Source organism: Melanotaenia boesemani, chromosome 11 (genome assembly GCF_017639745.1).
Source record: "Melanotaenia boesemani isolate fMelBoe1 chromosome 11, fMelBoe1.pri, whole genome shotgun sequence".
NCBI classification, from domain to species: Eukaryota; Metazoa; Chordata; class Actinopteri; order Atheriniformes; family Melanotaeniidae; genus Melanotaenia; species Melanotaenia boesemani.
Window position 1 is genome coordinate 14,540,070 of NC_055692.1, and position 26,351 is coordinate 14,566,420.

Below are 26,351 nucleotides of genomic sequence, written 5' to 3' on the forward strand. Positions count from 1 at the left end.
CTTCACCGGTGAACATCCCGGGAACGGACATTGAGAGAGTGGACTCTTATTAGTACCTGGGTGTTCACCTAAACAATAAACTGAATTGGACTCCTAACACGGACGTACTATACAGGAAGGGTCAAAGCAGGTTCTGTCTTCTGAAGAGACGCGGTCTTGTGGAGTGAAGGGGGCACTCTTAAGGACCTTCTATGACTCTGCGGAGGCATCAGCCATCCTGTACGGTGTGGTCTACTGGAGCAGCAGCATCACAGAGAGGGAGAGAAAGAAGCTGGACAAAGTCATCAGGAAGTCCAGTTCTGTTTTGGGCTGTTCTCTGGGCTCAGTGCAGAAAGTAGGTAGGTGTCTGCGTGCGGTCAGGTACGGCGTAGATGACGCTGGTGAGTTTGCTCTAGCACTCGAGCGTTGGGGGTACGCGTCGTTTGATGTCTGTTGATGTTTCTCCTAGTAATCTGAAGGTGGCAGCAGGGGTGGTATCGGCCAGTGAACTCACCAAGTCTGAGTTCTTTTGATGGTTCACTTCAGTTCCAGTACATATTTTCTGTTTTGAAACAACAATGGAGTCAAGTATGGTTCAGTGTCTTTATTTGCTTGTGGAAGAAAATGAAGAAATAATTCAATCAGCCCCTCATCTACCTGATCCATTGGGTGTTGTTTTTAAAAACGACGGTTACTACACAAATTCAGCGAGAAGATCCAGAAATCCAGAAACTCGTAATCCCAAACTGACCAATCATAAGGGAGTCCGTGTAACCGTCTGCATAGCTGGGGTGCACGTCAGGTCTGGAAGAGGTGTGCGTCGGGCCTCTATGGAGTTAATCCAACCTCGCAGTGCGAAGGAGAGATACCGCAGGTCTTTCATCCCAGCTGCTGTCATACAATCAACACATGTAAACTGTCTTTACATGTTTATATACTGTACACACTTGCCCTGCCATATAATATTATTTGTGTGTGTGTGTTTGGGTGGGTTCTTGTTTGAAATCACCTGTGCTGTACCTGTACTTTTGCAATAAAGCAATTTCCCCACTGAGGGACTAGTAACAGTTCTCTTATTTTTATTTTTATCATCTATCTCTTTTCATCTATTTCTATCCTATCCATCTATCTAATCTATGTATAGCTGAATAAATATGCCACTGCTTACCACAGGGTGACTCTGTACAGATTTTAATTTGTTTATAATTACTATTACTATTTGTAAAAAAAAAAAAAAAAAAAAAAAAAAGTTAATTAAATTTAGAAACAATGGAAGACAATGGTGGAACTGAACCTAAAAAAAATACAAAGGAATAATGGTCCAGGTAAAAGAAGAGGGGTCATTCACACCTGAACTATGTGAGTGCAGGGCTGCAGTGACATCAGCATCTTTGCAACCTGACGTCAGCACTAACCTGAGTGACTGACCTTTTGAGTGCCGCAGGCTTTTGTTTTGATTGCGTTGGGGTCCAAGTGTGCAGAGCTTTTCTTTGTTCTTCATTTCCATTATATCAAATTCCCCCTGGTCTCTCTCTCTCTCTTTTTTCAAATGCATGCTTCTGGCAGGCCATTCTTTGTCACCGAAACTGCTTGTAACCCCACAACCAAGTTCCTTCCCAGCTGGCACTACTGTTTTTGTGATCTTGTTCATCTGCTTGACTGCTGATGTTGTGATATGTTTGGCTGTTGCTTGTAGCATAAACATTTAAAGCAGCGGTAAATGTGACTATGACAGAAAATGACTTCATGGATTGGTAGTTTACATGTGAACTTTTAGTATGCCATCACTGAGCTGCTGGCTGTAACCAGTAGCTGGGGGCAGGTTAACAGTCAATTAACTTGCGCTGCATTGTAAGGAACTTTAAAACGCTGCAACATATCAGATGCCACTAGTAACTGAACCTGATCTTACATACAGCGAAATAAACCACTGAGCTGTTTAAGGCCTCAAAGTTGCAATTCCAATGTTTTAAATGCCCCAGAATCATGTCAACTTTTAATTAAAAACTCCAAGTGAAAGTAATATAATGCACTTTGACTGTTCTATGAATTCAAAGGGGTAGTGCTGTAAACAACCTTATGTGCCCTTTTTTTACGAAAACCACCTATACTGCTATCAAAGTAGCACTATGTTACCTTCTGACCTTAAAGATGTGTTTGAGTCATTTTAATGGAACAGTGACATTTATTATGTATATACCTGGAGCCATCATTGCCTAGGAGCATCCTGAGGCTGAGAAACCACACTTAACTTTATTTTCTGGGAAGCTGCATCACTTTACAGCAGTATTTTACTTTATAGCTCTGCATCACACGCCAGAAACTGGATATTAACAAATTGGTCCTTCTGAGCACACACATGGTTGATTCAAAGAAACCGAGAGAACAGTGTCAGATGAAGAGAGGAAAAGAGAGAAAAGTTGACAGAGCAAGAGATTAGATGAGTAAAAGTCAACATCGGACTGATTTTTACTTGAAAAGAGCTCAGAGCACAAGTAGGATGCTAAATGCATGCTGCTAACCCGTCGTTAGGGGGCACTTCAACTGAGGAAATTTGCCAAAGTTCAGTAGTGCTCATTTAAAACAGAAATTCTTATTATTTAGAGAAGAAAATGTGATTTTGTCGGTTAAAAACGGCCTAAAACACCACCTGCATGTTCAAAAAAGGTTTACTTTTTCATGCTCAAACTTGATGTAGAAGTAACTGTTTTAACTAAATGTGTTAGTGCTCTCAGGGCATCGAAACCTGGCAGCCCACTGCTCTCTAGTAAATATACTTAAGATAGGTAAAATGTTAATGTTATTATAATTATTATTAAGAGTTCTCCTGATTTGCAAAAAGAAAGCTCTAGCCAAGGGTTGTAATGTCGCTCCCTTTTACTCTTCCCATATCATAATTATAGAATAATGATATGAGCTCATTTCCAGGCCAGAGTTTCTTTGAAGGCTGTCTGTCAAAGTGACCACCGGAGTTACCCTTGGAAGAAAGACGGCGCTGTTCAAGTAAATGTGAAGCCTCTAAGAAGAAGTTAATGAATCACTATCAGTCTCCATCTGTTAAATGCTTGCTGAGCAGAGCATGTCACAGCAATAATTCTACCTTATGTATTCATGACCCGTCTACAACAAAGACACATTTTTAAGTATGCTAAAAAAAAGAATTTCATCATTATTATTATTAGTAATAATAATATTAGTAATTTCTAACAATACCTGTGATGGTTGACCTGCAGTTCTCCAAGAAGCTGATTCTTGAACCACTGGCCAAAGTCCACATTGTCAAACAGGTCATAAGCTGCCAGTCCAACAGCATTGTACACTGCAGTAAAAATAAAAAACCATGGTTAAAAACTTCACTTGAAGTTGTCATACAATTCAAAAAAGACAGAATATTACACTTCAAAAACTTTGCAGTCTAAATTCTGAGTCTATTAAATAAAAACATACCAAAATAGGATTTTAGTATTTACCATTGCTTTTGCACAACTTGTCTACTGTTGATATAAATGACAAATAATTACAGGAATAACATTTAAAGAAGCTTTTTGAGGAGGAAAAACATGTACAAGAAGAAAATAAAAAAGTCACAAACAAGAGATGAAATTAGAAAAATATATAGTTGGTACAGTATGAATTAAAGAGTCATAAGCAATACATAAAGCTCAACATATTCATCTAAAAATAAATTACTTCTATGATGCTACAAAGAGCAGAGTGTGTGAGAAAAGGAAAAGGACAGGAAAGAGATTATTTAGTTAATTACTTTAATTTGCTACTATTATACAAGCCTGCGAGCAAGAGTATAATGGGATGTTAGTCTGTGGGTATGTGCTATTATGAGAGTGAGACAAAAAAAAACAAAAAAAACAAGGGAGCTGTAAAACACTGCTGGTGTCTCTCAATAGAATTATTTATAAAGTTATAGGAAGCAAAAAATACCATCTATTTTCTCTCATGTAATATGAGATAAAGAATTATAAGTGGGAGAAGTAGCAAAAAAGATCTATAGTCATAATATCATTGCATTGGTATATTGTCAAGGATTTATTTACCTGCAGTAAAATGAGTGTTTCTTGGTGTTTATTAGCAAAACTGAAGATTTACTTCTCATAAACAAAACTGATGGGAAATCGAAAGTTATAAATAGCAACCACATGTGCCTCAATTTCTCCTCAGGAAGTCTTTGATGTGCTGACTCTCACCATAATCAGTTCTTCATTAGCACTTAAATTGTCACATTTTGACACGGTACCATGTTTTTTGCTTGCTGACAGTTTTACATGCCCTCAGGATGCGGTATAATTATTACTTTGCTATATCACGACTACAACACTGTGGCTTTCTAAAATCAGATATTAAAAATGATGCAATTATAGTAGTTCAAAAAACCATCTCAGGTGACTAACGTGTGCTCAAATGTATTTTTCCTAATATTTTTAGAAGTGGAAGGAAGTATTGCTTGCCCCTGCAGCATTAAAGTGACAAATGAGGGGCTGATATGAAAGTACCAAGAGATATACATAGAACGCAACAGAATTATAAATTTTAAAAAAATATGTTGTTATTGTAAAAGTCATTGTGTATTGGGTTTACATCAGTTGCAGTGTCAGGAATTTCTGAATGCCTCTTTCTGGGGGAGGCATTTCTTTTATATTTTTGTCCTCAAACATCCATTTTCTATCTTATTTGTAACACAGCTGTGACTTCCCCACATAAAGAATCTTCATGATCTCATCATGACATGGTTTTAAGGTATCCTGTTTATTTTCTTGGAAATAACATAAAATGATCAGTACATGATCTTATCAAACCCTTGACTAGCATTTTCACAGCACAGTTACATCATCCCAGTGACATTTGCCGTTTTATCAACACTGTCAGCACACTGCTGAGAGCCCAGTGGGCATCGAACTAATGGAGACCGTGTTGGCATGCAGTATTTAGGTGTTTATAGCATTAAAAAAAACACATGAGTGGTAGCAGTGGCCATCCAGTTTTAATTACAAAAAGGAGGTAGAAAAACAAGAAAGCAGAAAAGCAAAATAATCCCCACAAACATGAGAGACTGAGTCAGTGTGAAAAGACTAAAAAAAAATTGAAGATCATGAAAATCAAATACAAAAGTAACCTTGATGGTCATGTGAAAAACAGAAAGAAGACTCGCAGATATGCTTAATACTGTTTTGATATAATTCAGACATTACATCAGGCATGACCAACAGTCTGTAATAGATCTGTCCAGCTCTTTGGTACAACTCAGCACTGAATAAGCTGCGTGCACTTACGCCCAAGATGATACTGTATGATGAAATCGTGATCAAGTAATTAAACAAAGGACTATTATAAAGACAAAAAAAAAAAAAAGCACTGCCTCTAGCACTACACGACAGCACCTGGGTCCAACTGGACTCACAGCAGCCTGACTACCACCTAATTATCATGTCGTCTCCTGTTTGAATTCTTGCTTGTATTCCTACTCTCAGATATAAGTCGCTTTGGAGAAAAGCGTCTGCCAAATGACTGTAGAATAGAATAGAATAGAATAGTTTTTCACTGACCTGCATCCTTCATTAGCAGCTGAACAGGGTCCTCCACATTGGTTGGGCCTGCAAATACATAGGCAATGGATGAAATTTCAGTGAACTATTAAAATGGTAAGAATTTGTGTTAAACCTTGCTGAAGGACAAAAGAGATGTGCAGATTGTAAGGCACGTTTATTTGTATGGCACATTTCATGTACATGACCATTCAAAATGCTTTACATGAAACACTAAAAGCATTACAGAAGGGTGCAGAAGAATCATTAAAACAAACTTTAAAAAGAAATAAAAGAATTTTAGCTAAAGTAAAATAAGATTAAATGCAAGAAATAAAAGTACAATTCAAAATTTAAAACAAAAGGAGAAAGAACTAAAAAAAGAACATTAAATAAAGACATTATTAAAAACATGATCCAGTTTAAAAATTCAAGCTTAGAAGAACCAGTGCAGATGTGGACTTTTAAATAAAAACTATTTAAATGCATTTTAAATGACCCAGTGACAACATAACTCGTTTAATCTTAAAGGGGCCTCAGCTCCTCTATAGGTTTTCTCCACTAATCCGGTTCCAGTGCTGGTTCAAAGCCAAAGACCAACTTGTAACTAGTTCTTTCTTTTTGACCAGCAAAGCCCTGGCTCCAACACTGAAAAACTGGTGCAACTTTTTGCTGGGCCAAAGTAAAGAATAGCTTATGTTTGACACAATGAAAAAGAATAGCTGAGCTGCAACATGAATGTGAAGTCAAAGCAGTAGAGGAAAAACATGTGTTCAGTGCTTTTATTTACTTACTGTTTAATGTCTTACATTGCCAGTCATGTCTGTGAACACTGCCCAATGTGCTGTACAGAGCTACTTTAACAACCACTGCTTACAGCTGAACTGTTTAATAGTGTTTGCAGCTATGTTTGTTGTCAACATTGCTGGATGTATTTAATAGTCACTTGGCATTTATATATCCCGCTCTAAGCAGCACATTTAAATAATGCTTTTATCACTGTCCATTTATACGGGATAACACCTGGCTTTGCAAAGAGAAATCACAAACACCAACGAGTGAGCCAGTTTTAGAACTAGACTGGTGATATGACAATTAGCAGGAAAAGAAGTAACTGTAATCTCTTATTTCACAACGTAATCTTGAGATAATGGTCTCCCTGCACTGTGATCCTTTACAAAAATTCATATTGGAGGGAGGTTCATGTACAATAATGTGGCTTTGTAGCAGCTTCCTGCCTCCCTCAGTTCTTAGCTGGAACCAACTTAGAACCAGTTCTGGAACCAGCACTGGAGCCGAGTATATATCAATCATGACCAAGTCACTCTACCAGCCGGATCTATTCGTCCTTGTTCTACACTCAAGAACATAGGTGCTTTCTTTCAACCACAGAATTACTCAATCTGGCCATCTTTCCTTTATTCCCATAGAACTAATTTCTACTCTGTCACTGAACAGAAAAGCAGCTTCAGAGACTGGGAAAAGAAAAGAATCTACAAGTGTGTGAGCAATAGTGCCACTAATTCAGCAAGACTGAAAAGCTACACACCATACTCCCCAGGAGGCCAGTAGCAGTTTGTGAAGGTGTGTTTGACGAGAGTGGTGGTAGTACTGGTAGTCACCAGGGAGCCCAAAAGTACTGTCAAGATTATTCACTGAATGTTACAAATGGTGTGACTTCTTAAGGCAACACGAACAAAGCTACATCTACTGGAGTTTTCTGGTATATAGAATATGTCATTTTTGCTATACTTTATAATAGTTATAATAAACATATTCAAACATTACAAGCCATATCACCATTGCAATATTCAATTATGATATTATCTTGTGATTTCAATTATTTTAAATGTCAGTTTTAATTTTATAGCACCAGTTTACAACATTGGGCAATCCAATTAAATTACAATTCAATATAATCCAATTATCTATCAAATAAACTTAAAATGATCCACATTAGTCCAGTTCATTTAATACAAATCCATTCCATAAAAAGTGTCCTAGCTAAGGAGATGAATAGCTAGCAGGATTTCAGACATACTGTTTGCATTGGTGCACCTAACTTTTTAATGTGGGTGCACCAGCAATCTAGAGCCCTGAAAAGTAGCAAAGGGGATGAGGAAGAGCATTTCACAACCCTAGATCCCACCACTACAAAAAAAAATATATCTCCATGAGTTTTGAAATGGGTTTTTGGGAAGTAACATGTAGCTCTAGTTCTCAGTATGGCACAAAAAAAACAGCATCAAATTTAAGCATCTCAAAGTTAAAGAAAAAAAATATTTTGGCTAAGTGAAGCAAAGTAATTGGCAACTGACTACATGACTCTAGCATTTTGTTTCAAATGGAGGGTAGAGTGCATTGAGCAGGTCATATCTGATTCAACATTTTACTGACCCTGCAGGTTCTGTACCATATCCAGCAGCACTGGGGTCAGGGTCTGGCCATAGTTGTGGAAGATATCCAGGAACAATACCTCAGTACAAGGCTAAAGAGAGAAACAGAACAGCAAACACAAATAGAAAAACCGTTAATTAGCAATCACCAAAACTCTCCACATTCTTAGTAGCCTCATGTGGTTTTGTCGACCAGTCTGTGTTGGTGGGCAGACAAATAAGAGATAAGATCAAAGCTTAAGAGGAGAAATCACAAAAACAATACATTGTCAGTTCAACAACACTGAGCTCCTAGTTCAATAAGAAAACAGTCAATAGAACAATGTTTGGGGATTACTGTTTTTGTTTCACAGAGACACAGTCTGACCACCTTTATCAGTTTATTGGTTTCAGATAATCAAAAAACTATAATAAACTTGGGCCAGTTTGTGAACACAAGATATACAGTGTTTACCACAGTATCAGTGACATTTGATTTAGTCTGTCTAAGCTTCCCTCTATAAAAACCTAATCCAGCTTTATGAGAACAGGCCCAACATAAACACTATCTGTACTATATAAAGTGGTGCTGAAAAGGACATTTAGAATCAACCGTCGGTGGCCATGTAAACGGGGATCTTAAACTTCCTGCAGATCTTGAGTGCTTTGCCGCTCAAACACACCTGATTAAAATTAAATGAATCGAATAGCTTGTTGACAACTTCTACACAATGACTCATTCATTTGAGGAGTGTTGAAGCAAGGAGACACCCAAAATCTGCAGGACATCAGACCACAGTTTGAGATCCCCAATATAAAGAATACAGAATACAGGGACACTACCATTTGATGTGCCTAAAGTAAAAGGGAGAAAATACACTAATGAAAAAAGGGTCAAACATTTGAATAAAGCATAATGGACATATTAATTAAATTAGAGAATTGAAGTATTGCCATGGTCCAATATTCTTTTTTTTTAAGGAAAGAAATTTTTTATTTTTTATTTTTTAAAAGGGGGGGGAAAGTTTTCTTCAGAGAACTCTACACCGTTAGACACTTTGCTATTAAACAAGTCATCAAGAGCTGTAATCTCACATTTCATCTGCAGGAGCTTGCTTTAAATGCATAAAAACTTTAACAAAACCCCAAGGGTCCATGAAAAGATACTTTACAGCAAGGCAGAAGTCTGTCATTTGCAATGATTAAAGGGAGCGAAGTGGAGCACAACGCAGGGAGGGAAGGAAAGAGAAATGAAGAGTAGACAGAAAAAATAACAGTGTGGATGAGAGATTATGTCATCACCAGCAGCTAAAGATAAGCCTCTTCCAAAGAACCAGTCGTAGCCACACAAACGAGCTATAAAGCTTCAGGCACCACTAACTGTTTTATCATATGCAATATTGTAAATGCAACTGCTGCTTTGAATGTCTAAAAATAAAGAAAACATTAAGGAATAATTTATATCAGTCGCCAACAAACTTCAAAGTACTGTCAAGACTACAGATCACACGTTAGACACAATCATTTCTGAAGGCAACACTAACAAAAGCTGCATATTCTGCCATTTTCTGATGTATACACAGCAAACCCAGAAGAAAGAAGAGAATTCCAGGCAGTAGAAGCTAAATAAACCACTAGACATTATTTGTTGCTTTAATTTATGATGGATTACTTTAGTATGTTGTTTTCTAGTTTTCCACTGACTTTCAACATTCCTATTAAAAGTGTAATGCTGTAGCATTAATGGGATGTTCTAAATATTTATTATCATGTTTCAAACAGTAAACATTGGGTATATGTGTGAGTAAAAACTATACTTTGTGAGACTTCATATTTTTTTTTTGCTTAATATGGCTAGCTGTACATAAAAAAAGTTTTATTTTTAACAAGGACTGTTAGATGGAGTGCAGACTTTACTTACCCTCAAGCTGTATTTCCAGGAGTCACCACCGGTTTCTTCAACAGCTAAAAAAAAAAAAAAAAGGCTTATCTATGAGAAAATGTCAGTCTGGAGGTTAAAGTAAAAACTGCTCAGCAGAAATACTGCACATGCTGACTGATCACTGCATGGTCCCAGCATATCTTTACATTTGCGTGGCTCCGTTTGACTTTGCGAACACTCTTTGAGAACTCAAACTCTGGGTATCTAAATCTAAATAATTAGATAATTATGCAAAGACACTGGACTTTGAGGAGAATAAAGTCTGTTAGCAAGATCTAAGAATGGCTGTCATAGCTGTAATCAAAACAAAGTTACTTCGATTCTTATCCATATCATTGCACTTTTCTTAAAAAAAATAAAATAAAAATATTCTAAATCAGCATGAAAAGCAGAGTAAGATAATTTGGATGAAAAATAGCCTCTAGTTTGAATGTTTGATATGCATAATGACACGCTCCACTACTTTAAACACCAGCTCATTAAAACAAACTAGCTACCCTGCAGATCTGAACATGCCTGTCAACTCAATCAGTTCTCAAATCCGGATAAAACATCTGGATTCAGTTTGGATATTGAAGCCTTTGCCATTACCAAAGCTCTCAGGGTCCTCCTCCCACATTGTCAGCTCTTCCTCTGTGAGAAGGAAGTAGTGTGAGACAAGTCGGCGTCCAATCTCTGTCAGCGTGGGATGGGTGAAGAATGCTGTCTTGATCTTGTGAGCCTCCAGACTCTCTGGTTTACTTTCTGTAGGATGGACCCAGGAGCGACAGTGAAAGAAAAAGAAAATTATAAATTAATCTTTTTTTATTTCATTTATTTATAAATAGGAATTCATGCACTACACTGCGACATACGTGTGCCATTATCTTTTTTTTTCCCCCTTATTCTTGTTTTTTTCTGTCAAGCGTTTGATTTGTAGCAGAATTCAGAGCAAACATACCCAATACAAAATATCTTTTATATATTCCTAAATAGACGCTTTCACTGTAGACAAGGAAAAAATCTCCTAACATCTATTTATGCTTGTATTTAAATGTCCCTTTACCTACACAGTCCTAAAATTCAACACAAGATTCTGTTCTTCTGTTTATGAGAAAGTAAACCTGAAGTCAGAAACCAGGCCACTAAACCTGGATACAACCATGATGTTTGCTGGAGCGACTGCTTTGCAGCATAATCTTCAGTAGAGTGTACTGAAAGCTGTAATAACTGGCAGAACAAACAACACGTGTTGAGCTCAGGTTCTGATGAAGCCCTGGAGGCTTCTCTGACAGCTTGAAATAAAAATGAGAAACAGTGACACAGGAGGTATTTAAACATTGTGCCTTTTAAAATTACTGTCAGTAATCTTCTTTAAAGAACTAGAAGTACTTTCTGCTGGCCTCTAAATCAAAAAAGAAATTCAAATTTCGCTTTTTGATATCTGGATTTTTTTTATTTTATTTATTACTCTTCTAAAGTATCTTTTTATTTCTTCATTTTTTCTCCTTAATTAATGCTCCTTTCTCTTCCTGAGCTGTCACATCTTACCATCAATGTTCTTGGCAGGTTTGTAGGAGTCATTCTTTAAAATCATCTTGATGAGGTTCATGCACTGGACAATGAAGCGTTCAAAGGTCACACCCTCTCCAGCAGGTGTGAAAACGTAGCTAACGGCAAATTCCAGGGAGCGCTGGATTAGTGGTATAAATGCACATGGATGATACTCCAGGAAATCTAACAACTGCATGATACAAAAAAGAGGAGAAAGGAAAATTATACGGAGAAGCAACAATTAGCGAGAATAGCTTTGCTCAAAATACACCTTTTTATTATTGTGCATTAATAAAAGTAAGCTTACAACTTTAGTATACAAAATGATCGTCTTTTCCAGCTTCTCTCTGCATGTGCTCTCCAAACCAACCTGGCGACCTAAAACAAATAATACATCATTGGCAGCATCCATTAGCAGCACACTCAGTACAGACCTACAGCATCTTCGACCAATTACAATTTGGCTAAGCTAAAATTAACCAGATATCTAATAGTAAACGCTGTGTTAACCTTCAGATAAATAAGTAGTAATTTATCATGTTAATATCACCACACAGTTCCAATTATGTCAAGCTCATAAGAGAAGACAACAAAAGTAATACAGAGACCTTGCCCCCTTTTACCATCCTTCATTTCCTCAAAATCCAATAAAATTTAATTATATATATCTGCACATTCAACTGCAAGACAGGTTCAAATACTCCATAATTATTTTTCCTAAGCTATTATTACAATGTGTGCTTCATCATCAGATGTGTTGGTAATTATATTTTCAAATAACGCAAATAACTCAAAGGAAATCGTTTGCGTTATGCACAGACATACACCCAGACCAAAGCTAATTAAAACCAGACTCAAATATTATTAGTAAGGAAAGCTAATGAAGCTATAAAGAAATTTTGGAGGTGCTGTCCCTCCAGAATTCCTCAGTATTAAGATGCATAGTAAAAGAAACAAGTCCAGTAAGAATTTGGATAAAATGTACAAAAGGGCATTTGCCACACAGATGTTTTAAAAAATTTTAACCTACATAGCAAGGCCTTACGTAAAAATATAAAGAAAAGCTATGGTTAATGAAAGGTAGGGTAGGTCACCTAATTTTCTGGATACTGCCTACTACTATAACCCGGAGCTGACAGTACTGGCTTGTACAGTATACTAAGAATGAGCTTTGTTTCTTCTTAAATTTCGACCAAGATGTTCCAGATAACTTTATCAAACAAATTCCTAAGTATAATTATTAATCATATCCATGCTTTGAACAAGGATAGGACTGGTAATGACAGTTGGCATTTCATTGCTGTAAAGTTTTAAGTCAAGAACCTGATTTACAGTTAGAAAATAAACATGTTAATATTAAAGAATGCTTTTTTTTTTTTTTTTTTAAATCAAGCATTTTGGGATTTTACTTGAAACCCACAGGATTAAACATTTAGACCATAGAATGTTTTTAAAACATGGAAAATATACACAGCAACTTATTTAAAACAAAGAAGGGATAAACAATGTCAAAAGTTTTGAACTAATCTGCAAAAAGTGCAGCTGTTAATCAAGACAGGTAAAACTGTCCTCTATAAGAGAAGCTGCAGCAGATTAGAAGAAGGGCAATGAGAGGGAGAGGGCACAGTGGAGGCATGTAGATTTTATTTTATCCTGATTTAGTAGAGAGAATTTTTTTTTCTTGGGTTAAATACCCACTTCACCTTGCTGTCTTGTCATAGTCCTTTGGGCTCATTACGGTATAAAATAAAGTTTAAGAAAGGAAACAAAAAATCTCTAAAAGAAATGACTCACTTTTTCTGATATAAATTTGGATCTATAAAACCCAGCCAAGATGCCAGAGTCCATAAAGATGTCCTATGTGGTTTATTGTCCCATTAACCACACTGATGAAATCAGCAGGGACAATAACGGAGTCGTTTGCATTGCTCTTGCATTGCAAATCATAGTGAACAGGCAACACAGTTGTTTCCTTTCACTTTACACTCACTTTAATTTCTATTGGCAAGCCCTTATTCAGATGACAATAAGGTAATCTGGCTCAAAGGTTGCTGTGTTTGCTTCTTTACAATTTTGTATAGATCAGGCATTATGTAAATCAAAACATCACTGAACTTCATTGACATTGTGTCAATGCAGTTGTTCATTTGTTTAAAAGTGCACGACAGCCAGCACTGTAAGCAGGTGCTGTGCAAAGTTATCAAAGTCACTGCGGTCATACATCTGCACCTAACAAATCTGATAAACTACACACAAAAATAGAAGGCAAAGGGCTTTCCTTATTTTTGACAGGAACAATGCTACAACTGAAAAAAACAGACAGGTGACCTCAGTTAGAGGACAAACATCAAACAGAAAGAGCCAGACATGTGAATGGACCAAAAAGACTGTCCAAAACCAGCAGTTTATATAGCTGACCTTATCAGGCTGCACAGCGCTGATATTTCCCACTCGTCCGGCTATGAGCTGCCTTGCTGTTTCCCTCTATCTGCCAGACCCAAATACCAGAGGGGCCCTGATTCTGTCTCCACTGCCATCAGCTCAGTGAATATTGGAAGAGATTATTGAGGCTGATATCTCAAATGTTATTTCATTTTTAACATAAACTTCTATGGCAACTTGGGAGTTTTTATCTCACACTCAGATGTTGCTATGGTAAAGAAAAAAGGGACCCACAAAAACACAAAAGTATTACTCTTAGCCAGTCTCTTGCTCCGGGTGCTTAAACATGTTTTCATTTCCAGTGGTAGGAGCATAGGGGCAGACTTTGCAGAGTTTGGCAACTTCTGGTGCAACTGTGGGGTAAGTGAACTTGAAAAGAAAAAAAAAATGTTATAACTAATTACATTATTTTATACTTTTTCTTTATTTGCCTGCTTTTGTTTTTGGAAACTATATCATTTTTAGCCTGTGCAATTTTAGATTACAATCATTTATTGAGGTACACATTTTTTATGTTTTATTGATGAATGTTGATAGGAAAATCTGCAATGGCAATAATAAAAATTACTGCATTATTATTATTAGGCTAACTGCAGCCTAGGAAACCAAATAATATCCTAGCTATGCTCCGTTTGCTCTGTCGCACACAGATCGGCTCATTCAAGAATTCATACCAATTTTGAGATTGTACAGGTCTTCTGTTAACACCAGGGAAAAGGCAGAAACAAAAAATAATGATAATCAAGCCCAGTAAGGATAACTCCACATCAACTTTTTATCTGACACCTAGATTATGCAGCGCTATCGTAAGACCTAGACTCAACATGACATGAACTATCTGAGACTTTTAAGTAAGTGCCTGCTGCACAAACTAGGTGAAACACTTTTAAGTTTATTTGTTTACCGAAGGGAGAGGTTTAAGATCAGAGATTTGAGACAGAGAAAGAGACATGTACTCACAGCATTCCAAGAACTGTTTTAGCCTTTCAAACACTGCATTCAGGAAACCCTGAAAGGGGGGAAAATGCAGAGAGAGTGTGATATAGTTTAATCTGGTTGACATTACTGCAGCTGAGTCAATCATGACTGCTTCACGTGTATTAAAGAGGAACAGAAACGTGTGCATGTGTGCGGGTTCACTTGCTTTTCTACGTATAAATAAAAGTGCTTTGTGACACAACATGAATGAGAATCACTTTTCCATTGTCTGGTGTAGTTGCAGCTTAGCATGAGAAATTAGATGATGGATGGAAGTGCAATCTGTTTAATTCGGCATTAATGTTCAGTCATGAGGTCAATAGCAGCGCCATTAATCATACATCCAGCAAACACATTTCAACCAAGAACTTAAGCTCCTAGTAGACTTAGTGCAGAAAGTGGGGGGCATAATTTTTTTTTTTAAAAAGCAGAGGAGAGGGGGTGGAAGATGAGGGACAACGCAGTTCATGACAGACGACATTTATTAGACTTCGCTGGGATTTTAGTAACAGGCAGAATGAAGGATATTGACATAAAAGAAGAAAAATATCAGTTATCAGCCAAAAATCCCTAGTTATGATGATAAAAGTTTGACTATTCAAGACTAAAAGAGCTGAAGCCTGAAACACTGACAAGAAACAGCACAAAAGGGTAAAGCAAGAAGGTTGTAAGTGATTATAGTGCAGCCAGTAAACTAGGTGTAAGAATAAATAAAGTGTCGGGAGCTAAAGTATAATTTCAGTAGTGGTGCAAAAATGTTTTTTAGCAGCTTTTATTAAAAGAAAAAAGGCTCATATGAATGTAGCTCAACACCAGATAACTACATGCAGACAAGTTTTGTTTTTTTTTTGGGTTTTTTTTTAAACTGGTTTTAGGTATAGGAAAAAAAGCCTTTTCTAACCTTATTTCTGTAGTGTTTGCTTGGAAATCAACCAAGGAAATGAAGTTTTTTTTACCACAAAATTAGTTTCAAAACATACAAATCGAGTAAAAGCTTTTTTATGACTCGTTTAATCAGTATTTTCATTGTTTAACTGATCATAAACGAAGCCCGCCCAGAAGGATTAAAAGAGCCAAACCCTGATAGAGCCACTGTGTTTCACAGACGGCAGGTTTTTATGATGGAATCTTTTCTATATTAAGTTTCTTAAATTTATAGCTTCTCATTTAAACCAGACAATATATGAAAAAAAATATTTATACAGTTTGTTCACTTATATTTCACAAATGAAATTTTCTGACTTTAATTTCACCTTGTGTGACCATTGTTTGATTTTATCAAACAAATGGCCCAGTAGTAGCAGTCGAATCATAACTATGGTGCAAGCAGTGGTAAATAAAAGTACTATTCTCAAGAGACTGCTTGTGGATATAATTACATTGACTTAAGTCAGATTTACTACAGCAATCCACCGATTATTTTCAAACCTGTTTTGCTGAGTTACACATGAGAAATGATCAATTATAAAAACATAACTTTCCTTTTTAATAATCACATCCCTCATCAAAAGATGAGCAAAGTTACAGGAAAGAACACACTGAATGCACATCAATAATCTAAGTTGGCCTACTTTCATTTACATCTTGCTAAGTGTCTCTGCCCATTTCTTTTACCCAACAGCACAGTCACCCTCTCATCCACGCTCTTCTCAGTTCTCGCTTTGATTACTGCAATTCTCTGCAATCAAGTTTACCCCCTAACTTAATCCATAAATCCTGTTAGTTCGGAATTCTGCTGCCTGAATCATTACCAGAGCCTCAGCTATAGAACATGCCATCCCTCTCCTCAAAGCTCTCCATAATCTTGCTCCCTAAATCTTTCTGAACTCCTCCATCTTTACTTTCCATCTTAAACTTCTGACATCTCAGTCCTTCTCTTCTTTCAAGCTCTCCACTCCACCTGCTCATATGTCCAAGACAGAGTTATGGTCCTTTAACCCCAAAGCGTCTGACCGGTGGAACTTTCTTCCACTATCCATCCATAGCACCGAGTCTTTTTTTACTTTTAAATCACCTCTTAAAACCCACCTCTTAAGACTGGCCTATGCCACATAACTTAATCTTCTCTTATCTAATTTATGGATATGCTGTATTTCACTGAATATTTTAAATGGCTTGTTTAATTGCTTGCTTTGTTTTAATTAATTTCTACGTTTAATTATAAAGTTTCCTTGAGTTTTCTAAAAGGTGCCCAAGGACAAATTCTTTACCTTCACAGGATAGTTTAAACATAGTTAGGGGTATTTAATCTTTTCAAACAGTAGTTAATAGCCAAATTGATCTGAATGAGGATTTGTGGAACTGGAACATAGCCGTAGGGGTGTTGATAAACTGTTTAGCCTCTTAGGAGACAAACTACATTGTTGACTAATCCACCACAAAATAGGTATCATTTTTCTTTCCTTGTCAGTATGCCATCAGAAAAAATTAAAAGCATTTACATTTAAATAGGAAATATTAACTTCCAACAATTACAGTGAGCTGAAATAAGAGACAGCTCCAGGCAAATGACATTTTAATGAGTGTATTTTGACCACTGTATAACCTTCAGCCCTCAAGCCAGAACTTTGTCTCATTAGTTGAAGAGCAGAATGCAGCGAACCGACATTGTTCTGTCACAAACTGTCCTTGCCATCTCCCAACTCAGAGACAAACAAATAAAGCCATAAAAGGCATTAATAATAGAAACAACAGAGACAGAAAGCCAAATGACGTATCGACCTTTCCTGACTTCTTCCAATAAAAAAAAGGGCAAAACATACACTTTTTATGACAACTTACATTTCAATCATTCCGTATTTAACATTTTAAACCATGGTGTTTCAATTACTGTATATCTTAAAACAATAAAAAACAGAAAATGTAAAACCTGCAGCCTTACGTGGCCATATGTCCTTTACATTTATTCATTACAACTACCAATTTATTCATCAAAACTACCCCCCAAAAAAAAAATCTCACATTTTTAACAGTTGATCCAGAGCTGCAGACTGTTTTGGTGAAACTTGACATCTTCCATGTCCTTTATGGACTTTGTTACCTTTTGATCATGCTGCTTAGTTTTACCAGATAACCTTTAGTGACATGGTTGTGTTTAGCTGTCACACAGCATTATTTCAGCTCATTTAACAAAACAATTTGAAGCTGTGGGTCATTATTGTTTAGGGGAAGGGTCAGATCATTGTTCTATTTGGGAGGTGCAGGTTGTTAATTATGAATGCACTACTGACAAGTCAAGTTATAAAATCGCCCCCTGTCACTGCTGGCAGCTCAATAACCCATTCTCTGTGAGCATTCTCAGCTCTTCATTACTTTTCTCCAGTGGCATAGGACGTAGAGTTGAGAGAAGTGGTGAAGCTGTATAGGCATAAGGCTTGTACCCTGTTCTGAAAGATTGTTATCTTTACTATTGGACTCTATGGTTACTGAATGATGTAGTAGAATTGTTTTGTATTTATCGATTTTTAAAGCCAACACATTTTTATCTCAAAAGTTATAAGATAGAGTTTTAGAAACTATTTTTCTGTTATAATCAAATTAATATATGCTGTAATGTGGTGTACAGATTCGGCAACCCCTACTGGGGATCTTTCAAGAAAATGTCTTAATAAACCACAGGGGGGAATGCAATAACCAAAAATAGTAGTTTTACTTTTCCTTCATGTTTTAAACATAATTAGCTCAAGCTGTCATGGCAACTGTACCCTGCTGAACTGCCAAGCCCCCTCACCAGAGCTGGAAACAGGTAAAATTACAGGAAAAGCTTTGAAACGTTTGACCCTCCATAAAAGGTGATGCAATGCCTCTGTTAAGTTTTTTGACGGCATTTTGCTGGTGTGGTTTTGAACTAGTGAATAAGCTTGGAAAATCTATTTAAAAATTGTAGTAGGTGATCATCTTCACTTGAAGGAACATTTCTTTTCCTGAGGGAAGAGGGAACAAGGGGTCAAGGAATGGTTCAATCAGTATGAAAATTATTGGCTCATATGTTTTGCTATGAACTACAAAACCACTAGATACCGATTTACATCTACAGGAGATTTTAGCGTAAACAAATATGCCATGCTCTCACTCACCATATTAAAAGCATAACGTGACTGAATATATTTTGGATGATTGGATCTCTGCTGGGTGAATAAAACACCAAAGACATGAAGGATAAATACCAAGGTGCAATGGTGCTGCTCTGGCCACCACAAGAGAGTTTTTGAGGGTTTCTCTATTACTTCTAACCCGATATCTGTATTTTTATATCTGTTTTCCTTTATATGTTACAATTAGCGTAAACAGAGATCACCGCATATTGATCACTTTTTCATAATAATACTAAACTGCAGCCATTTAATTAATGCTACTATAACACAGTAAAAACAAAAATAAAAAATCCACTCAAATTTTAAAAGCTGAGTCACCTAAATGAAAAAGTTAGGCACGAGACGGCTTTGCAGCACTTTGACCTAACAATTTATTTTGAGTAATTAGACTAGAGCCGTGGTTCCCAAACGTTTTCTGCAGGGCCCCCTTTTCATCGACAAAAATAATGTCAAGCCGCCCCAATTCCACCATCACATGCATGTCAATGCTTCCAAAGAAATGTGCCACAAAATAGTTTATTGACTGCTAATTATAGTTAAAACCATGTCAAAGACAGAAGGAATCCTCTGCTAGAACGTGGGGCATTTAAATGCAAACTTCTTCAGGTAAGTTGAGCTTTCGATGAGACAGATGCTGCTTTAGTAAAACAACTCTGTTTACAACAGTTAGGTCATTTATTTCCAAAGTAATCAACAGGATTTTCTTTTGTGTTCAGGATGAGAAGTTTCAAAGTGGAGTTGTAACTTGCTTGGCTTCATACTGTTACTAATATTTTGCAAAACACAGCACACTGTAGTCTTTCTACGTTACCCATCATTGACCATTACTATTACTTGACCATTACCTGGACAAGCCTAGGGCTAGACATGCCTCATCATTTCTGGTCTTTTTTTTGGTAGTTAACATTTCTATTATTAATTCTTCATCATTTGCCCATTAGTACTTTTATAAATTTATCCAAATTTTGGTAGCAGAACAAAATGCTTTATTTAGCGGCTGGTTAGCTCAGTTGGCTGGGCATCAGTGTCCTACGTGAGAGACCAGAGTTTGATTCCCCCAGGGGACAAATATTAACCCCTTCCAGTAGGGTCTTTAGGTAAGACCCTTAATGCTACCACCTACCCACTGTAAATCGCTATGGAGAAAAGCGTCTGCTAAATGACTAATGTAATTTGGCCTAGCTGGGCCCCCCCAGCATAACCCCGTCCCCTAGTTTGGGAACCACTGGACTAGAGTGAAAATTAAGTTTGCCTTTTTTTTTTGTTGTTGTTGTTGGTTGTTTTGTTTGTTTCACACTAAGCTGTTTAGCATAGCTAGCCACACAGGAAGTAGGTTCCTGGTTGAATTTCAGCCATTTTAGTGTGTTCCAGTTCTTTTCGAAGTCATCAAAGATGGGTGTGCCCAGCACCATATGTAGTTCATTGTTTTTGATTAAATTTCTCTCATACATTTTGTTTCCACCAAGTTTCTAGTGTAAATAGCACCGAGTTGTTGTTATTGATAATTACATTATTAATGTTGGGTTGTTTGTGAAATGTCACATCAATGTGTGTGGTTTATTTGTCATCATCTTAAAAATTGGCTGGTGTTCTAATGATTAAGATTCGGAAGCTTTATTGTCATCGTACAAGAATACAACATGGTTCCTGCAGCAGTGCCTTCATAGCCAAGGGAAGATGTGTATAAGGCTGGTGACATGGGAGTGTCCTGGGTGGGAGTGGTCATGCCAGATCTTTGTGTAATCCCCCCATATAGCTTTGTGTCTAAAATAACATTACAGTAACTGGGGATCATTACAATAACTGCTCTTCAACTTTGCTTTTAACTCAGGTCATTAGTTCACCGCTGTCTGAAAGTGACAACTTTGTACATTGTCTTTTGCTGGTTAATGCAGGTTAAAAAACGTGGGGCTAAATTTTTGCTTTAAAATAAGTATTCTATACTTTTATCAAATCAAACTTCCACTATGCAAAAACATTCCAGAAACTGGAGTGCAAAGGACTGGAACATTTTTTAAAAAGGATTCCATTAACGCTGAGCTATGAGGAGGGAAAAAAAACCCAAAGCAGAAGATTATTTTAAACCAGATTTAAAATAAACTGAATTAGTAGTTTCACAGAGTTGGACTTTCTTCACACTGACAGTAAGAGAAAGAGAGCTCAAACAAAACTGTTAAGGTTTTTTCAATCATCACAGCAATCCGTATTGCTCAGTGTGACCAGTCACTTTCAAGTCAAAACACAAACAGGAGGAAACAAAAAAGAAATAAAAAAAGAAATACAGCTTTTGAAAAACATGAATGCCCTGAGGCAGACACATAAAAATTATTTAAAGCTCACCATTACTTCCATATTTTGTTGTGGCTCCTGAAATCCATGGACAGTCAATTTCCGAAGCACTGAGAGCCAGACAGAACAAAGAAAAAAGAAAGATTATTACCAGGAACTGTCATCTATTGTAAATTAAGTCTACTAAAGCCACCTCCTACATACTGTGTTTTAGAGTTGAAGCTCATATGAATAATTAAACAAGTTCACAACCCGCCCTATTAATTACTTTTTAATAACTCAAATCATGTGAAAAAAAAACACATTACGAAATTGATTTCCTTTCTATAAATAGTAGACTGCTGCAACTCATTTGAATGATAATGCATTTGTATGAATGTGAGGATATTAAGTCTGTGAGTGTGCCGTTGTCGCCACCTTTAAGAGAGAGTAAAGTCCTCTCCAGCGAGCTGAGCGCTGCAGCCTCGTCTCTGGCATAGATTTGCTGGAGGAAGCAGTCAGTGTGATGACTCCACAGGGAGCATGCAAAGCTGTAAATGCCTGACGCCAGCTGTCAACACGCAGAACATTATATTAGGAAACACAGATCAAATTATTCTTTTTAACATAGAAATATTTGCCATTAGGTTAAGGCAATAATTATAAAATGTGTAAATTCAAACAATTTCAATGATGATTATGGATACATGTATAAATAAACAAAAATTAATAAATAAACAAAAGCTGAGCAGCTCCAGGGAAACTGTGTGTATCACTAAACACTGGTTAAGTTGGTGATGAGTGGCTGCTAAATGAGAAATCCCTACTTTGACAGCACAGCAGAAGCTTTGATATATTCTTTAGAGAAACTGCAAGATTGGCAAGTTCCTCTTTAGAGAGATTTCTCTAGAGCTTGCCACTTTCTATTCCTCAGATCTCAGACTAATCCAATTTATTGAAGCTGAAAGTGATGAACCACGTTCAGGAAACAATTTCATATTCTTCTCCCGGCTTCCTCAGTCTCGCCGTCATGTCTTACCATTTCCACTAATGTGAAGGAAAGTTTGTCTTACCTATAAATATATTGACAAAAGCAGGACTGACCACTTAAGATAAGAAATAATAAAACATAATAATATATGCATTCCTAATGTTTATTAATGCTTTATTGTGTTTGTCAATTGCTTAATAAAAGCAAACCCTTTAACCCTTGTTTTTTTAATCCAGTGTTTCTCTCACATCTTTTTATTCTCTATTGATGTATTTTGCATACCCAAAAGGTTGCTTAAAAAAAGCATCAGTCAGGAATATTATGAAAAAAAGCTGCAGCTAAATCACTTAAACAACTTCAGATCTACTCCTAACTACCAATCATTTGGTCATTTTCAGGAATTCAACCCTTTAAATCAATTTTAAAAACACCAATGCAATCAAATAAATTTTATTGCTGATATTTGATTCATCCAAGACTTAAACACCGCAACAGCCTGATCCCCTTACTATTTATTGTCTAGGATTTTTTTGTGTGTGTGTGTGTGTGTGTGTGTGTGTGTGTGTGTGTGTGTGTGTGTGTGTGTGTGTGTGTGTGTATGTGTGTGTGTGTGAGCCAACACCCGGGCCATCAGAAGACTAAATTTAAAAATGAAAGGGTACAGTGTCCATATGCCTTGTAGAGCAGAATAACTATAACAAACCCCCTAATGTTCTGTAATTTACAGCATATGACTCACCAAGCAGCTACAACTGATGTTTGCCAACAGACAACTGTGCCATATGTCTTTCTGAATTAATAAAGAGACTTGATCAGTTTGGCTGAGGCGGATGCTTTTTAAAGATTAATGTAATTCCATGAGGTAGACTACATTACCTGCCAAGACCCCCGGTGCTAACCTGCACTGATAAACATTATAAAACACGAGGAGGAGCTGGAATGAAAAGCTCTAGCCACAAAGCACCATACAAACTAATATGGTCTCACAATGCCCAACTAACACAAACCCTATGGGCCAAACTGCAGATAAATACCTAAAAGGAATTAGGTATTTATGTGACTGGAAACCACTGAGTGAGGAATCATTTGAGTATCAAATACTGAGTTTGGTGAATTGTTGTGGAATCATTCAAGAGAGAATTGCAGTGCATCCAAGAATCCAACATTTTGTTGTACCCCTGGGTAAGGGTATTCATTTGAAATGCTCTGCAGTTACAAAACTATAAATTAAGTCTGTCTATCAATGTGTGTACTCATTTTTACAGCTGCAGACAAAGATTAAAGAGAGTCAAACATCAATAAAAGTAAACAATTTCCCTCTTCAAGCTGATTTCTTATATAGCTCATTTCTTTTTTTATTGTTTTGTTTCAGAAATGCATCCTGCAGGATAATTGCCATCAGTGACCATTCAAAAGAACAGTTTGTTCAGGACAGTTTAGAAAGAAAAAAAAAACAACTGCAGATATACTTTTTTAAATACAAGAAGGGGAGCTGACAGACTGTTGTAACTCATAAGACCACTCTATATATGAGGTTAGCAAAAAGGCATCTCTGAATGCACAACATGCCCTACTAAGGCTAGATAATATTGATCAGGAAACAACTCTTTTTCTTGGGGGGGGGGGGGGGGGGGGGGGGGGGGGGGGGTGGATGGCCATACGTGACATACATTTTGGAATTTCTTACGAGGTGGACTAAATGTTCAGTTGTAAAACCTGTACAGGACATGTCACAAACACTTTTCTTGTGAAACATAACATAAATACAGGGTTTTCTTTTGTGTTTGAAAAATTGTTGTCTCAGAAGTGTTTAAAACTTTAAAAAGAAACTAGAAGTGCGTCAATTAGCATATCCACTATGCCATGCAAACCCATTTCCATTTTGGCTGGTGTCAGCAACTGTCAGCCCTTTATGTCTGGTTGCCTCTGACCAAAGCTGTAGTCACAAACAGCATTTTAAAACAGCTGAATTCCCAATAAGACTATTCTCATTTACATATTTGTCTGTTTCAGTATCAGACAATAGAACAACTCTGGAATAGCCACAGAAACAGCCAGTTTACATCAAGTTACCCAGAAGTCACCCCCAGGCCATTTCACAGCTCCTCCTATGCATTGCTAATTTTACAAATTTGTTATCAGTTGAAAAATAACCAAACTACCTAAATAAATGCAAACCAGCAGCTGTGCTGTGACTTCAGATATGTAAAATGATTGCTCAGAAAGTGCACATGCACTGTTTGTGAGTGTGAGAGATTAAAAACAAGCAAAAGGGGCACTCGCGGCACATAAAAGCTTAACCACTGAGACTCACTGGGTAGTGATGGTGACTCATCTACAGAAACAGACTAACCAGACACTGAAAGCCTTGAGAGGGAAAAAAGAAAACACCACTAAAATCAAGTTCAAGGCATTCCCTTAAGGTATAATTTGATGCTTCTCTTTCTGCAATGTTTTTGTGTTCTGTACTCATTGCAACAAAGCCAGAATTTAGATGCAGACTCAGAATTGACTATCCTACGTCCTACGTATGGGTGACATTACGCTTTGTGCAAAGACAGAAGGAGATAAATTAGGCCAAGAATATACTTGATTTTTAACAAGTTCACTTATGCAACCAGCTCCATTGTGAGCGTAACTGTTTACATACTAGTGGGTGTGAAGGGGTACATTAAGAGAACTCAGACAAGATAGAGTTGCCAGATTTGTGGAGTGGAAGCAAACAATAAACAAGGTGACGTTATTGGCGGTTAGTATTTGATTTATTTTGAGATCACAGCGAAAAAAATAAATAAAATGCAGCAGCAGTATCATAGATACTATGTAAAGTATGGGCTCAATATTAAGTCCTAAAGATTTTGCAGTTGTAAATGAATGTTTGCAGATAATTTGCATGTGTAAATCAAGCTTGTCACCCTGCAAAAACTGTAAAAAAAAAAATCTGCCTGAAAAATTCCAGTTAGCAAATGTGCAGAAAAGGGTTTGAATGGTTGTAAAAAAGATTTGTATCTGTGGGGCAAAAAAAAGTTTTTGTGAAAACCCTGTTCACAGATGCAAAGCAGAAAGACTGAAGTTGCAGTTGCGAATTTTGCCTCCGAATTACTCCCCTTTAAGAGCCTGCAGCTGCAGGAGGTCGGGACCTGACACTGCCCCTAGTGGTTACTCACAGATTGCATCTTGCAAATGTGCCACATTAATTTCTGAGGGCGTGCAAAAGGCTGCTTCAAACAAACGTAAAATATACAAGGCAGCCATGATAATCACATGTATGTGTAATAAACAGCAAGTATATTTTCAAAAGATTTTCTTACTGATCCACCTCATCAGTGAGGATGTAAATTGGGACTAGATAAGAGTGGCCACATGGTGACATTGGGGGAAAAAAACAAGATCATTATGAATTACGGGGCGGTGTTCAGTAGTCAACTTGACAGTTGGGATAATATCCAAGCATTCAATTTCAGAAGAACTACTCATTATCAGATAAACCATCTGGAATAGTAAATAGGAGATAAACTCCACTGATTTTAGGACACGATAACTTTTCATGTTTTTTCTTCTTCTATCTTTTTTTTTCTTATTTCTTTTAAAGACAAGACTGTGTTTGGGGGCACACTATCCACGATGAAACAGGGAGAATCCATGAATACATCGAGAGTATGTCCTCCTGGGATCCAGTGTTTGATGAATGCCCAAGGTAGGAGACTTTTGATGAGGAGAAAGAGAAAATATTATTAAAAAAAGGCTGACCTGAATGACACAACAGATTTCGGCTTTTTCAAATAGGTACTTTTAGAAGTGGGGGGACAGAAATCATTTCTAAAAGCATCCCAATTCCTTCCTCCTCCTTAAAATCAGTCTCAGCTTTACAGTTAAATTTATACTCCATAAATTCTGATGTGATTCCTCCTCTGTTCATAAGTTGGTCACATCAGTCATGCATCCCACATACTGCTGCACAATCCCCGTTCCAACTAATTATTCCTGTGTGGTAAAGACGTACAGTTATCAGTGTAAACTTAAGTAAATAGTCCATTATCTCTTGATGTAGTCAACATGAATGTTTAACCATTCTGTCTTGATAATAATGACTAAAGAAAATGACACACACACGGCAAATATAAGAAGACATCATTTTCAACATCTACTAACAAACACTATTTCAACAGGTACATATTTTGACCATAAATTTTCCACAGTTCATTGTGCCCT

The 26,351-nt window shown here is 36.9% G+C and overlaps 1 protein-coding gene across 1 annotated transcript in view; it reads right to left on the bottom strand.

Annotated features, from left to right (window-relative positions):
* ipo11 (importin 11) overlaps window positions 1–26,351 on the bottom strand; it is a 134,182-nt gene that overhangs the window by 86,069 nt on the left and 21,762 nt on the right. Inside the window, exons 6-15 of the mRNA XM_041999342.1 lie at window positions 21,587–21,719; window positions 21,221–21,279; window positions 14,769–14,817; window positions 11,674–11,744; window positions 11,364–11,556; window positions 10,425–10,577; window positions 9,813–9,856; window positions 7,914–8,004; window positions 5,538–5,585; window positions 3,193–3,298 (exon numbers count right to left, since the gene is read on the bottom strand). Of these exons, the coding sequence (XP_041855276.1) occupies window positions 3,193–3,298; window positions 5,538–5,585; window positions 7,914–8,004; window positions 9,813–9,856; window positions 10,425–10,577; window positions 11,364–11,556; window positions 11,674–11,744; window positions 14,769–14,817; window positions 21,221–21,279; window positions 21,587–21,719 (947 nt within the window). The remainder of the gene's footprint in view (window positions 1–3,192; window positions 3,299–5,537; window positions 5,586–7,913; window positions 8,005–9,812; window positions 9,857–10,424; window positions 10,578–11,363; window positions 11,557–11,673; window positions 11,745–14,768; window positions 14,818–21,220; window positions 21,280–21,586; window positions 21,720–26,351) is intronic.